The sequence below is a fragment of the Sus scrofa genome, chromosome 2, assembly GCF_054392235.1.
Source record: "Sus scrofa isolate SSC_HxYL_T2T_F1_AM1 chromosome 2, Sscrofa_HxYL_maternal_Yorkshire_Landrace_v2.0, whole genome shotgun sequence".
Lineage (NCBI taxonomy): Eukaryota > Metazoa > Chordata > Mammalia > Artiodactyla > Suidae > Sus > Sus scrofa.
In genome coordinates this window covers 32844224-32856295 of record NC_139384.1, presented here as the reverse complement: position 1 = coordinate 32856295, position 12072 = coordinate 32844224, and the positions used below count along the sequence as shown (strand labels likewise).

Sequence of the window (12072 nt, the reverse complement as noted above, 5' to 3'; positions counted from 1 at the left end):
TTCTGAAATTTTTTTTCTTATATGTTTGGTAGAATTTGCCAAGAAAACTATTGAGCAACAGTGTTCTCTTTGTGGGAGATTTTAACTACTGATTCTATTTTTTCTATGATTATTAGAGTCTTCAGGCTTTCCATTTCTTCTTGATTCTCTTCTGTTGACTTATTTTGTCCAGGAATTTGATCATTTTATTTAAGTTGTAATATTTATTAGCATAAATTTATATATAACACCCTTTTGTTACTTTCTAAATCTCTCAGCATCTATACTTCTTTTGTTGCTAGTATTATTTACCTTTAATTTTTTTATTAATCAATTTGGCCAGGTATATACATCTGATTAATATTTTAAAAGAATTTTTTATTTCGTTGTTCTGTTTTATACATCTTATATTGATATACCTCTAATTTAATTCTTCCATCCTTCTAATTCTTTGAATCCATTCTGCTATTATATTCCTAAGTTCTCTGGCTGGATACTTATTAATTTTTAGCCTCTCTTCTCTTTTAATATAAGTATTTAGGGTTATAAATTTCCTTCAAGTACATTTTATCTGCATCCCACATATTTTTCTTCAGTTCTAAATATTTCCTTTAAAATTTTTCATTATGATTTTTTTATTGTCCTGTGAGTTAGTCAAAATATATTTTAAAATGTCCCAATAGGGGGCCTTTTCTAACTATTTACTTAGTAGCTTATTTACAACCTAATCCATCTGCAGTACCTGCTTCCACTTTTAAAATATATCCAGGACGCAACTATTCTTCAGTACCTCCACTACCACCACCCTGGTCCAAGACACGAGTTTCTCTCACTTAAGGATTGCAAAAGCCTTCTCACAGTTTATTCCTGCTTCCCCTTTGGCTCTTATTGCTCTAATACTAATGATTCTATTAATACTGTAGTCAGAGCATATCACTTCTCTGCTCCTAAACTGTCAATGGTTTCCCATCTCAGAGTAAGAGCCAAAGGTCTTCCAGTGGTCCAAGACCCTACAAGATCTACAGCTTCTCTTTTCTCTCTGGCTGCTCTCCACCTCACTCACATTGCAGCTGCCACACTTGCCTCATTGTCCATCAAAACATCTCATTGTATTTCCTGGCATGCTCTTTCCCTAAGAGATGTGATTGATATTCAGGTCTCTACTCAAATATCACCTCTGTGAAACCATCCCAGGTCAATTAAAAATTTCCAAACTGCCCTGCTTTCTATCCTGGCTTCTATTTTTTCCTTAGTTCTTATCAATGACTAACACTCATGAGAACACCTCATGAATGGTTCAGAGCCAGGGCTCTGGAGCCAGACATCCTGCATTTGAATCTTTGACTTTACTACTCCAGTTGTATAACCTTGGGCAAATCTTTGACCAAAGAGAGACAGAAGCTGATGGATAAATTCTTCCCCCTTTCTTCTCCAGGAAAGATTCTTCTAAGCACACTGCTTAAATGGCTCCTTAATAGCACATTCTCATATTGGCTTTTCTTCCTTCTCTGTTTGTCTCTTACTCTTGTTCCCTGGACTGTGCTTCCTAATAAAGTAGTAGCTCATAAGCCATTTGCCTCAGTCTCCACTTTCTGAGGACTCCAAGCAAAGACACCGTAATCCACCTCAACTAGAAGTGAAGGAAGTTTCCTAAGGGGGAATATGGGTACCAATACCCAATAAAAGGGGGAAAGTCATGCTGAACAGCTAAAAACTTCAGGCAATCACTACAGACGTGGTCCTAGTGCCCTGTCAGTGTCCATCTGACATGACTAAGATAAAGATACACTGGGGGTGGGGAGATAATGCTGGCATGTGAGACCAGTACAGACCAAGACACATGGCCTTTAATTTACGGAAGGGGAGAACATTTTTTAAAAGCTAGTACAATAAATGATAGTTTACTAACTTATACTCCCTTGAAAACCTGTTAGAATCTTGCAATCACACTGAACAATTATATAGTTTAAGAAAATGTGTTTTAAATAAAATAAAACAATATCTGAAAGTTGTGATGATTAACTCTTCTTCTGAAATGACATCTAATTACAACGCTCTAATTTGTGAGATAAGTGCGTAAATAACATTAACTGTATTTAATTGGGAGAAAAGCAGTATAAATATATGTTCAAAATCTGAGTATTTTTCAGTCTAATGTTTTTTTCCTTTATATTTTTAGCATAACTGTTTGCTCACTCAGTGTGTTCATAGTAGTGGTATGCAATAGGGCTAACATCACAATTTAAAATAAAACATTTGAATTAATGGAGTTTTACTATATTCTTGATCTTCATTGAGAACTTTTTACCTGTAGGGAATTTAAATTGCAAAGGGCAGTGTTTATTTAGATATGCCTATTATTATGAATGGAGAAGCATGAGGTCACTTTCCCTTACTATTGTTACTGAGAAGAAATATTAAAGGTTGTGACAAACATTGTATATTTTCATTTGAAACTTCCCTATTGTATAAATGTGTTACTTAATATGAGGAGTGGTGAAGAGAGAAGTAGTGGAAGAGTAGAGTTATATAAGTTCTTCAAGAAGTAAGTTCAAGATTGATCTGTAACTCTTCCATAACAACAAAATCAAGCATCTCAGAGCAAATCAACATTTGCACTAGTTTTAGACATAAATTATCATGAAGCAAGTTGGATAGGTGGAGGAGACAGAGGAGAAGAGTTCTCATTAAAAAATTTAGTTATATTGAAGTCAGTATAAATAGCTAATATATCCCCTATTTCTGAACCATAAAAGGGGAAGGCAAGAAAAACAAGATTCTCCCTTGAGCTTAGTCAGTGAGAACTTAGTCTGAGTTCATAGAGTTAAGAGGTGGAACTAAGACTTTTTTCAATATCCTAAGCATGCCATGACTCTGATGAACTTATCTCAAATGTGCTATCTTAGCTCCTAGTTATTTTTAGATCCTTTCACTTATCACTCACTTCATTACAAGTAGTAGCCACTGCAGACAGTGGCTTTAACACCACTGTGGCATTGCTGATTTCAGATGGCTTCCTTTGCTTTCCAGTTAGATGAAGGAAGCCCAAGAATCTTCTCTTTTAAACATGACATCACAGAAACTCAATCCAAAGAGATGAAAAATTTTCATGGGCTTGAAAACTTTCCAAATGTGTGAGGTATCACTGGCAGTTCTTTTAAACTACTTTTAAACTTTGTTCTAATGTTTAAAGCACCTTTACTTTGTCTTTCATAGAGAAACATGGTGTCAGGATAATGAAGGACAACAAAAACATGAATTAAACTGACTGGAGTGCTGTGTCCCCCCCCCCTTCTATATTCTCCATTGGAATTTTAATATTCCCATTCATTTCTTTTTGGTTTTCTATGTGTTCACACTATTCCATGGCACAGCTGCACGGGCAGGATACCTTTGATGTGCCATGGCGCTCCCTTACATTGATAATTCTGCTTTTTCTTTCTCATCTCCCTCTCATAAACAGAGGCAGCCTGTGTTTCTTTTGAGAGTTCAGTTAACTAGTGATCTAAATTTCGTAGTCACATTGACCATCCCTCATCTATTTACTATTAATAAACTAAAAGAGTCTTCAATTTTCTCTATTGGACCTTCCTACAGCTCCCTTTCCTCCCTTCATACTGATGGCTAATCATCATCTCAACAGATTAATAAAATGTGTACTTTTTACAGGCCTTGTTTAACACTGGCCCCTCCAAATAGCTATATCATACTTTAGCAGTTTAGAGATATTAAAATGACTATCCAGTGGCTCACTCAAAAATTTTAAGTCTATTTAGACTCACTTTTTGCAATGATTTCATCCTTGAATGTGAAAATCCGTTGCCTCTTACTTTAAGAAGTAAGTTGTTAAGAAGTACAAAGTCTCGATTTACAACTTTCCCCATAAGGGGTGATAAAATAATCCCAGTTTCTAGAAATTATTCCAGCGAACTTAGTAATGAAGAAATAAAACAAAATAATTCAGTAATCTTGTGATTTTAGGAAATTTTAACATATTTTTTTAAAATACTGGGGTTCCCATTGTGGCGCAGTGGTAACAAACCTGACTAGTATCCATGAAGTTGGTTTGATCCCTGGTCTTGCTCAGTGGGTTAAGGATCAGCATTGCCATGAGCTGGTGTGTAGGCTGCAGATGTTGCACAGGCCAGCAGCTACAGCTCCGATTTGATCCCTAGCCTGGGAGCCTCCATATGCTGCAGGTATGGCCCTAAAAAGGCAAAAAAAATATATATATATATATTTTAAGAAAATTAAATTTAAAAAATAAATTAAATATTAACATACTATTTCATGAAATCTCATTTGTTTGTAAAAGATAGCATTAATCACCTTTTAGAATGGATAATATTTAACAGAGAGAAAAACATGAAATCAGCTGTCATCACTAAGAGGTGAATAGTTTTGTATTAATGTACTCTGAGTCAACACAAAATTAATTCCTATTGTACATATTTCCTGAAATCTTCCCTTGGGTCATCATCCTCTCTTGAAAGGTTCTGGTCAAGGAATTAGCAGGAGAATCTGAAATTCATTAAGGATAATGTTTCTTAGATGGTTTGTTTTTATTTTTTTAATTTTTTTTTGCTTTTTGGGGTCGCACCTGCGGCATATGTAGGTTCCCAGGCTAGGGGTCGAATTGGAGCTATAGCTGCCAGCCTATGCCACAGCTATAGCAACGTAGGATCCAAGCCACATCTGCAACCTACACCACAGCTCATGGCAACGCCAGATCCCCAACCCACTGAGAGAGGCCAGGGCTCGAACCTGCAACCTCATGGTTCCTAGTCGGATTCGTTTCTGCTGCACCATGATGGGAACTCAAGACGGTTTGTTTTTAGATTCAATAATTTGACTTAATTTTCAGGCCCATTCAGACAATCAACCTAGCTAACTTTCCTCATACTAACCATTTGACTGAATAAATTGACTCAGCAAATGTCTTTGATTTCTGGGACACCAAAATTTTTCTGTGAGTTTCATCTTTCTTTTCCTTCTTTGTCCTTTGTTCATTGAATCTGCCTTCTTTCTTTTCTGGTTCCTTCCTTTTTGACACACAGCCTATACTTCTTAAATTGTAAGCTCCATGAAGGCAGGGACCATGTCTATCCCCTTTCTTGCTCTGTCTGCATTGCCTAAATACATAATAAATAATGGTTAGATAAGTAATAAAATTGGAAAATTAAATCTGGAATAAAAGTAACATATATGCTTAAAGTGATCAAAGTGTTCTGAATTCCACAATATGAATGTCACATTTCCTAATTACATTATAGTTATATGTAAAGTCTTTCCAAGAGAAGATTAATTGTGCTTAATTATACATAGATAAAATGATCTTTTTGCTTAAAAAGTCAATTATGTGGAAGTGGGACTGATTGCAATAAAATATCATTCCTTCACTTAAGATGAATCTAGATTTTAAGTGAAGTAGAGTGCATTTTATTTGAATGAGAACTATCTCTGTTCCCTGCTTAGCAAGTATTTTCTTCTCCTCTGACATTTCAAAAAATAAGAGGATGCTTAAGCTGAGCCATTTTGAAATACATGGTCAATTTGTCTCATCTTAGCTAATGTAGTGCCTCAGTCCTTTCTCTTCAGCTTACAACTCAGGGACAGAGTTTTCTTGGAATACAGTGACTTTTAACCTTTTTACTCAAAAGCTACTGCTCTGTTTGAATGGCCAGAGAACTGCGAAGTAATTCATTTTTATTCCTAAGATCATTTAGTTGTCAAATTCTAGACTAATAGCAAAAATGTTATTGTTTTAAAACGTAAATGTTAAAAGGAATATAGTTAACTTAGGTTTCTTAATATAATTACCATTCATTATTTAATTCAATTAATTAATTAACTGAATTACTTTACTTGTATACTGAGGTTAAAAAATGTAAGCACAATATCTGTGAAGTCTACAATAACTATAATTTTCTCTCTTTCACTATATAAGAAAGTACACTTCCTTATGAGGCGTCTCTGTCCACCTCAGCCCATTGGGTGGGTGAGAAACTTGGTGTTCCAATTAGAAGTATCCTAGTTTCTGCCAATCTGAAAAAGCTTTTTTTGTATGGTTTTTAGTTCTGCACTTTTGGATACATATTCAATCAAATGGAAGGTTCAAACTTCTTATCAGAACTGATACCCCACCTTTCCCTTTCCTCAAAACAGTTTCATGGCCTCTACATGGATTGTGTCCTTGATCCTCAGAGCCTGTAAGGATGTGCCTCTTCTCCTCATTGACCACTGGGCAACCTGCTACCACATGCTCACCTCCAGATGGGGAGTAAGTGATACTTTCTGCTCTCTGGTTTTTAGCCTCTGCCATTCCTGAAGCTCTGAATAAAAGTCTACAATTAGCAAGCACAGCTCACAGTTTTTTCTTGGCCTATAATGGGCCTATTGGTCTCTCTGGGCCACCCCTCCACCCTTGGCTCCATGTTGGCTCTCACTATGCTGCAAACCCAGAGTCTCAGACACATAATTAATCTAGCCACTGGTTCAGGCAAACCAAATCACAGCCTCTAATATTTTGAAGAACTCCTTTCTCTCTCTCTCTCTCTCTCAAAAAACAAAAAAACAAAAAACAAAAAAACCTCTCAGTTTTCTAGGCTCTTGCTTCACTACAATCTAAATATAAGGGTGGCTTTGGAGTTATAAGCAATAACTTTTTGGTTTTCAGACTCCATCTGTCCTTCCCCAAAAGTGCTGAAATTCATTGATTCAATCACAGAGGAGGCATAGTGACTTGTGATATAAAGGGAAAGAAAAATCTTGGTTGAGACCAGAAAATTTGATAAAACAACTAAAAAGATCAGGAAAGAATATTTTTGAAAATCTTTTAGAGCACATAATTGACCTATCAATAAAACAAGGCATTCTAGAGACCCAGAGAGCTAAACAGAGGCTGGATTTTAGAGAATTTTCCAAACCAAGTAAACTTCTACTTCCATGGTCTTGAGGGGAAGGATGGAGGAGACAAATTTCAGGGCCCAGCCAAAGTGGGAAGTCTAACAGGAAACTCTCTTCCCTCCTGAAACAAGAATCATAACAGGATAAATTTCACTGAAAAGGGAAATCAGAGAGAATCCCTCCCAGGTGGTTGCAAATAAAACAAACCATCTCAAACATCTTCTCTGTATGGAAGAAAAAAATAATCTTCATTGAAAATGAAGGCTGACCCTCACTTGGAGCTTAAATCACATTAGATAAATATGAATAGAAAATTCATAATTTGAAAGAAAAATGTGACATAAAAATACATTATAAAGAGCTAAGGAAATGAAAATATAAAAGAGAGGTTATAAGATATGAAGGTCAAAATGAGAAGGGCTACCATACACCTAATACAGTTTTCTATAAAGAATAGTGTGAGGGGATAAAAGAGTGATAATACTTGAGATAATGGGCAATAATTTTCCAGAAACGATACAATACATCAATCCACAGATTCAAAAACCTCAAGCAGGAAGAATAAAAAGAAATCCCTTCTTGCATAAATTATAGTAAAACTAAAGAGTACCAAAGAAAAGATTTTTTTTTTTTTTTTTTTGCTATTTCTTGGGCCGCTCCTGCGGCATGTGGAGATTCCCAGGCTAGGGGTCCAATCGGAGCTGTAGCCACCGGCCTACACCAGAGCCACAGCAATGTGGGATCCAAGCCGCGTCTGCAACCTACACCACAGCTCACGGCAACGCCGGATCCTTAACCCACTGAGCAAGGCCAGGGATGGAACCCGTAACCTCATGTTCCTAGTCGGATTCGTTAACCACTGCGCTACGACGGGAACTCCAGAAAAGAAATTTTAAAGGCAGTCAGGGAGAAAAGACAGATTACCTACAAAGGAATAACATTTAAAATGACAGACGACTCCTCAATAACAACAGAAGATAAAAGTCAGTGATATCTTCAGTTTGCTAAGTGAAAATGCCTTACATGGCTGAGGGCAAAAGGCTAAGCTTGCTTAATAAAAGTAAAAGTAAAAGTAAGATTTTAAGTAAACTAAGACAAGGAGAAACTAAGTTTGCTACCAGTAACTAAAAGAAGAGTATAATAGGCAAAATGAAAGTAACCCCAGTTGGAGGGACTGAGATAAAAGAAGATTTTAAAAGAAGAAAGAAGAAAGCTTAGGAGCAAATCTAAATTAATTTTACTACATACAAAAATGTTGATATCTTGTGGAAATTTTTAAAAAGATAAAATTAAAATAGATGACAATCATAGTGTATAAGTTACAAATCAAACAATTGATGTTAAGGTATTCTAATGTTCTCAATTATTTGAAAGAAGAGTAAATATACTTAATTTTAGACTGTGATCATTGACATATGCAAGATAAAATGTTCAGAGTAAAAAAAATGGTAATTTCCAATCTAGCAGGTGGGAAAATATGAGGAAAAAAGTAATCTAAAAGAATAGAAAAATGAAGCAGAGAAAAAGCAGATGATAATACAAATATACATCATTACAATAAATACAGAGAGATAAAGATTATCAGACCATTTTTAAAAACGTGCTACATGCTAATTACTGGAGAGGTCCCCTAAAACAGAAGGATACACTAATATAAAAAGTAAAAGGGGAGTTCCCATAGTGGCTCAGTGGAAACGAATCTTACTAGTATACATGAGGATGCAGGTTCGATATCTGGCCTAGCTCAGTGGGTTAAGAATCCAGCATTGCCATGAGCTATGGTGCAGGTTACAGACATGACTCGGATCCCATGTTGCTGTAGCTGTGGTGTAGGCTGGCAGCTACAGCTCTTACTCAACACCTAGCCTGGGAACCTCCATATGCTGCAGGTGTGGCCCTAAAAAAGGAAAAAAAAAAAAAAAAGGTTAAAGGAATGAAAGAAGATATGCAAGGCAAATGATAACAACAACCAAAAAGATGAGATATTTTTTATTAGTACTGGATAACTGAAAATTTTACAAGAGCTAGAGAGAGTCTATATAATGCACAAAGTTCAGTTCACCAGGGTGATATAACATTTCTGAACATATGTGTGTCTAAGAGCTGAACTTCAAAGTATATAAAGTAAAATGTGATGGACTACAAGAAGAAATAAATTCCATATCCATTCCATAATGGATGACTTAAATGCATCTTTCTAATTAGTGAACAGAACAACAGAATCAATTGATCACTTGTACCTAACAACTGCAAATCAAAAACTGCATGGAACTTTTCAAACATACTGACTATATACTGAGTCTTAAAATAAGTTTCAACAACAGTGTTTCATACTAAGCAGTACAAACCTCATTAAGTTGACCGCTGGGAAGGACTGGCCACATGTAAGTAAGCTTATTCCAGAGAGGATTTTCAACTCTGGAATGTTTCCACTGGCCTGGCTTACCAGTCCCTTCATGTTTTATGGACCACCTAAACAAAATAAAAGACAAAAAATGAATTGAGCAAGGTAACATATCACTTTGAAATATTCACTGAGTACTTCTTATTAAGTATGGAAAAATTCAGCTTGAATTAAAAACCAAAATATGATAATTTACTGTGTACAGAGATATAAATAAAAGTAATTTTTAATGAAAATACATTTTTTAAAAAAATTGGGAAAAAGTGGCAATGTTATAATTGACAGTGGAATTTGAGGCAAAAGGCAGAGCAGAATAACAGAGTCAATTTATAATAATAATGACATAAATAACAATACTAACATAGAAAAATAATTGAGCAAAACTTTTTAGACATCCAAAGAGAAAACAACATAGACACAATCTTTGTGGGAGACGTTATTACACCACGAGTAGATTATGAACCACCAGGCAAAATTTTTTAAAGTAACAAATAAGGACCCAAAATATCTGACAGCTAAAATTAGTCAATGTAAGTGTGACCATTTACTTCTACGCATTTTAGCCTATTAACAGAAAATGTGTCTTCCTCAACAATTCTTGAAACATTTGTAATATCTGCCACAGTCTAACAAAGTAAAGAATAGAGTTTTAAAATGAAAATTGAACAAGCTACACTTTGTGGCAAAGGACAGAATAAAATTAGATATAAAGTTTGAAATTTACAATTTCACCCCCAAGATTATTTTAAAAACACATTCTCTCTCCCAAAATACCATTATGCCAGATAGGGAAAAAAAATAACATGATCAATACCTATTTGGCAAGCAACGAGGATAATAATCAAGAAAACTTAAGAATATATTAGCATATATATTCAAATATAAGTTCACACTGTTAAATATTTATTGAGCTAAATAGAGAAGGAAAATTAATAAAGCATTCAACTCAATTTATTTTAAATATACGCCATGGAAAGCAGATGAAAGGAAATAATAAAATTCAAATATAAATAAATAATTAGGAAATAGATTATTAGTAGAATGATTCACAGAAACATTTTTGAAATAAAAAGTAAAATAGCAGATGTCAAGCAAATAAATTTAGATTTTAAAAAATACAAGCCAAATAGAAAGAGTGAGCTAAATATTTAGCAGATAAAGATTACAAGAATATATTATGCACATATATGTTAATAAACATAAAACTTCTGATGAAATGTTTTTTTAAAAAAAACCTCAAAGATTTGAGACAGAAAATATGCTCTTGCTCATATAATTTCACAGGGCAAGGAACAGATCATTTTCATACTATATAAAACATTCTAAACCATAAAGATATAGAAAATTCATTCCGTGAATGGGAGATAAGCTTCATGATAAAGTCAGTCAGTGTTAATTTAAGAAGTAAATCGACAATCTTACTTAAAATTAAAGATGTAAAATTCCTAAATCAATATTAGCCAATAAAATTTAACATTATGGCAAGAGAATAATCACTACAGCTAAGTAATAGCCTCAAAATGAAATGATGGACATTTATTAATATAATAAGTCACTGATCAATAAAAGAGACTAGAGGAGCAGCCTATCACCCATAATTTTCCAGCACACGTGAGGGTCGTCTGAATCTGAAAGTTTTCTGTGCTTACCTGACCTCATCAGAACCATCTGCAGTATTCAACCCGGTGTTCAAGGATCCAGGTTTCCCATATGCCTGCTGGAAGCTTGGGGGCCCCAAATACTAAGAGGTGGTGATGGCAAGAAAGCCTTGCTCTTTATCAACTTAGACTTGACCTCTCACTGCCTTAGAGATGTCCCTGCTCTGATCTGAGCACAACTCTTCTGCTTGTGTCTAGATGCTTATCCTCTTTCATTTAGGACTGTGTTCCTACCCTGAACTATTAGTTTTCCTGCCTTTCTGGTCATGCCATCTTTATAATGTCTGACAGCTGGATACCTTGACAAAAAAAAGAAAAGAACTTAATAGCCTACATCTAATTCCAGGTATTGCCTTATTTCTTTGTGTCCCTTTACAGAAAATTTCCTAAAGGTCTCATCTTCTCTTTTCCTCCTCTTTTTTTCCTCTTAAACCAATTCTAGTCAGATTTTCATCTCTAAAACTCCAATGAAACTGCCTCTTTAGGGTTTTTAACATCACTAATGTCAAAGGTCATTTCTCAAGGCAGAACTGAACTAACAGCAGTGTCCAATATGATCTTTCTCTCCTTAAAGCACTTTCTTGACTTAATCTCACTTGATTTCCATGAAACCACACTTGCCTGCTTTGTTCTCACTAGCAGCCGAAATTTTTAGTCTCCTTTTGTGTGCCTGAGGGTGGGAAGTATATCCTATGAAAATCCTGCTACATCAATTGAGTTTTTAGATGTCCATTCGTTTGATGCAATATGGCGACTTCTGTAAGGTAAAGGACGGGTTGTTGATGAAAAGATTAATCCTTCTGATTGAAGAGCCTATATAACTTCAGCCCATCAGGCCGTCTATAGAAGGAGCTGGTCAAGTTCAACTTACACTATTAATAAACATTCACATAGAGCAAAGGCCATTCAACTGCAGAGTTCTGGCACAGCGTGAGCTTTTATGTAAAGGCAATAGACTTCTTAATATTATGTTTTATAAATGAAGAGCTGACAGATCCTTAACTGTAATGGAACTAGCAGGCCTAGCTATAATGACCGTACATGTGCATAACATAAATTAGAACTTTACTGCATCTGTAAGGACTCTGGAATCTTAATTCCTAGAAGTCAGCACTAGGTGGAGAC

The 12072-nt window shown here is 35.2% G+C and overlaps 1 protein-coding gene across 15 annotated transcripts in view; it reads right to left on the bottom strand.

Moving 5' to 3' along the window:
• Window positions 1-12072, bottom strand: part of DCDC1 (doublecortin domain containing 1) — a 489423-nt gene that overhangs the window by 142547 nt on the left and 334804 nt on the right. For all 15 annotated transcript variants that reach the window (XR_014837084.1, XM_021085287.2, XM_021085290.2 and 12 more), the window contains one exon: window positions 9234-9357. Coding sequence is in view for 14 of the 15 variants with exons in the window: in XM_021085287.2 (XP_020940946.2) it covers window positions 9234-9357 (124 nt within the window). In the remaining variant the exon portion in view is untranslated. The remainder of the gene's footprint in view (window positions 1-9233; window positions 9358-12072) is intronic.